Below are 4,107 nucleotides of genomic sequence, written 5' to 3'. Positions count from 1 at the left end.
ATTTTATTATTCTAACTTTATATTGTATGTTATTATTTTTTCATGATTAAAGGCAAATATAATTTCTACATTAATATCCAGGTAATGCTAAATGACCAGAAAATTTGGCCAAAATTTGGTCAGAAATTTATAAAGTCTATAATATCCTTTTTATTTTAAAATAAACTGATCTTTTTTTCATTTTTTAATAAAAAGATATTAATGTTAAAAGATAAAATAACATAATATGAAATATGTTATTTTACGACGATAGGGAGTTGCTCGAATGGTAAGCACCCCTCACTTCCAACCCAAAAATTGCGAGTTCAAGTCACCAAAAACGCAAAAAGAATGGAAACTCCTAGAAAGAATAAAAAAAATGTTATTTTACCATTTGGCCAAAAGATTTTTCCTTAATATCCACTGTTACGGCTTTGTGAGTATGTATTCTAATTTCAACATAATATGAAAAAGATTTTTCGGTGTGAATAAAATTTAAAAAAGGACAAATGAAAGAAAGTTGGATGATGACTGTTATGTTTTCAAAGTAAACTCAACTTGTTTGCTGACAAAGAGGCGGCCTTTTTACTGGCCTACACGTACTTCCACTCAAGATTCTCTATTGGGACTTGATTTTATGCTAAATAATAAAAGTAAATGAAGTTCATATCTCGGAAATTCATAAAACTAAGAAGGAAATATACTCTCTTTTTTTTTAGAGGAATACCAGCAATTTCATACTCAATTCGTTCACTTTTAATTGACATAGTTTTCTTTTTTTAGTTAAACTATAAGAATTTTAACTGACATTTTACGATACAGTTTTTCATCATATTCGTATGCAAAAAATTGCTACTAATAGTACTTTTTGTATAGTTGTTGAATATCTAATTTTTTTTTTTAAATATCGAATTAATATAATCTAAGTTAACTTTGAAAATAAGTCAAATTGACTTTCGAAAAACTCAACATGACAATTAAAGTGGACGAATAGAGTACATGTAAACGAATTTGCTTTGACCAATTTGTTAGGAGAAAGAAAAATAATATTCCTCTGCCTCAATTTATATGATTTATTTTCCTTTTTAGTGGATCCGTCTCACAAAGAGTGATATATTTTTATATTTAATAATACTTAACTTTAAAATATTAATTTTACCCTTGGTAAAATATATAATTTATAGTCATATACAAATATCTATAAGTTATTATAGATCACAAATTTCAAAAATCTTTCTTTTTTATACTTTGTATCAAATCAAACTAAGTTAGATAACTTGAGACGGAGATAATATACTACTAATAGCAATAAATAGTAGTGTGGAAGTGAAGAAGTAAAAGAGTATATATATATATATATATATATATAGTATTATATAAAAGATAAAGTTGTAAGAAAAGTAGTAGAGATTGGTGGTTATTATTAGCTAAAGATAAAAAAAGAAAGTGGCATGCATTTTGTTGCACAGAGACATGTGCATGCCTTTTGTAGTACGTACGTAATTAATAAGTAGTAGTAGAGTTATAGATATATATCAATCAGCAGACCTTCTACGTCCACCACTGCCAGTCTCTCTTTGACAATTAAAATAGACAGCAGCAACAGGTAAACCAAGATTATAGAGTTCAGCAAAATCTCTTGTATTGAAATTCTGACGCCATCCTGGAGCATACACTGTTTGTCGACCTAATTGTCTGAACAATACAAATACAAATCGATGTATTCCCATTGATGGTCTTGGACTTTCATAGCTCACTATTTCTTGCCCTACAAAGTACATATAATCAACCAACCTCACTTTCATACACTAGCTAATTATAGATAGTATATATGTTTTAAGTATCAATTTTCCATGCATTTCAAGTGACTACATATGTAGATATATATCCAACCTACTTCCTCCATTTCAAAAACAAATCATCATCACATGTTTTCACTTTTAATTTGAATTTTGTGGTATTAAATTAAAGTTATGTTAAATATATGTATCAAAATGTTTTTTTATCTTCTGATCTTAAACCAAACGAAAGTGGATCATTCTTTTTTAAAGAATTGAAAAGGTATACAAATATACAATAACTATTATGGTGTTTTATCACAATATATCTATGTCAATTGTTGTATGCTCTTAGGTTTTAGGAATTGATTTGGAGAATAAGAAATTAATGATGAGCATGAAACAGAAAACAATATATATCATATTTTCTTAATATGTTAAAAAAAATCATAAATAAAAATGGAAATTTATTTTTGGAATATTGGACGAAGAAAAGTGAATGGGAAAACACATATGGCAGAGCCCAAGTCTCCTAAACCTTTGGTGAGCTAAAAATGTTTTTTTTTTCTTTTTTCAAAAAATGTTTATTTTAAAAAATAAAGGTATTTGACTAAACTTTTGAGAGAAAATAAGTGTTTATGAAGAGTAACAGAAGTGTGTTTTTGAAAAGCATTTTTGAAAGAAAAAAAAAGAACACTCTTTTAAATTATCTTATTCTAAAAATTTAGCCAAATAGGTACGTAATCTTTTAATGTTATGTATACAATAGATTTACGATTTAGAGTCTAGTACTTAAGAACTTTTGGGGTAATCGTGCTAGTGTGGGACATAATTAAAGGATATTAATTGTTAGCATATCTTTTAGGAATGCTTAATAGGGCACCTCAATCACGTTTGAGAATAGATTTCATTCCCTTCCCTAGGTTTTAAAAGTCTAGGACAAACATGATTTAACGCAACATTGCCCACTCAATATAAATTCCTTTTATCATTACTCCGTTAGTTTCATATTATTTGTCTATACTATTATAAACATATATATTTCAAATTATTTGTCAATTTTTAAATAAGATAATGATTATTTTTTAAAATTTTTCCTTTAAAATTAGTTCTTTTTAAAAAATGTAAACAATATTGAGCACCTTCATCCATAGCGTAAAGTTTCAAAAAATTCCTTCATTATTAATTTTTTTCATGTGTCAAAAGAATGCATTAATTTTCTAAATAAGAACAAAAATAGAGTGTATTAAAAAGAGTAAATAATCGAAAATATGGGAAGACAAGAAACAAACAATTAACAAAAAGAGGATTCTCACCAAAACTTGAACCTGTGGTAGCTGGAATATCAGTTACCAACCTGTCATTAATAAAAAAAAAAGTTGATAAGTAGTTATATAGTATATAACAAGAAGAAATAGGAAAGAAAAAAAAGAGTAATTTTTAATATCATCCGACTTCGTATAAATATTTTTTGACTTTATTTGCAAATTTTGAAATTGAAGATGAAGTTGCATTTGGCTATATCTTTTACAAATAATATTTAATTGCTTAAAAATACTTTTTTCTAAAAAGTATAATAGCCTATATATTCAATACATGAATTATAATTTAAATGATTAAACACTGATTTTTAAATGAAGTGGAAAAAAAAAGTCATAGCCAAGTAGATCCTATTTATACCAACTCTGGATTCCTAAGAAAGGCATATAAAAAATAAAGGGTAATGCTAAATTGTCAAAAAATTTGGTCAGAAGTTTTTAAAAACTATAATATCTTTTTTATTTTAAAATAAACTAATCTTTTTTCCATTTTATAGTTTAAAAATATTAAAATTAAAAGAATATAAATGTTTAAAAAGGTAAAATATCATTCTGGCCAAAATTTCTGGCTAAAAGAATTTATCCAAAAAGTAAAATCTTGTGCAGGAGGAACTCAAATAATAAAAAGAGACAAAACTTTTAGTGGTAAAGGTGACAAAAACAGATAATCTTTTCATTCAATGGCATTCACTCACTCACCACTAGGGAGTGGTGGCAAATGGTTGAATTGGATCGGATTTAGGTGGATTGAATATGAATTAAGCAAAAATAGTTTGGGTTACAATCAATCCAAATAGAATATGAGTAACTATGAATTTGGTCAAATATGATTTGGATAAAATGATTCTAACCCATTTAAAACCTCTTCATATTTCCTTGACTAAGTGAACTGGGACTTCATGACATCAATTTATCCCCTGTCCCGGGCACCCCCATCCCCTCCTCCCCACCTCCCACCAACTGATCCCTATTTTTTTTTGTTTTCCAAAAACAAAAAAAATCTATTTTTTTAAAAAAATGTACCCCTCCCC

At 27.1% G+C, this 4,107-nt stretch overlaps 1 protein-coding gene across 1 annotated transcript in view; it reads right to left on the bottom strand.

The window, feature by feature from the left end:
- Positions 1 to 1,513: 1,513 nt before the first annotated feature.
- The window catches only part of LOC125857523 (protein HEADING DATE 3A-like), a 5,289-nt gene continuing 2,695 nt past the window's right edge, over positions 1,514 to 4,107 (bottom strand). Inside the window, exons 3-4 of the mRNA XM_049537129.1 lie at positions 3,074 to 3,114; positions 1,514 to 1,747 (exon numbers count right to left, since the gene is read on the bottom strand). Of these exons, the coding sequence (XP_049393086.1) occupies positions 1,515 to 1,747; positions 3,074 to 3,114 (274 nt within the window). The 3' untranslated portion in view covers position 1,514. The remainder of the gene's footprint in view (positions 1,748 to 3,073; positions 3,115 to 4,107) is intronic.

Source organism: Solanum stenotomum, chromosome 3 (genome assembly GCF_019186545.1).
Source record: "Solanum stenotomum isolate F172 chromosome 3, ASM1918654v1, whole genome shotgun sequence".
NCBI lineage: Eukaryota > Viridiplantae > Streptophyta > Magnoliopsida > Solanales > Solanaceae > Solanum > Solanum stenotomum.
Note: the sequence above shows the minus strand (reverse complement) of the source record. Positions and strands in the feature narration are given on the sequence as shown.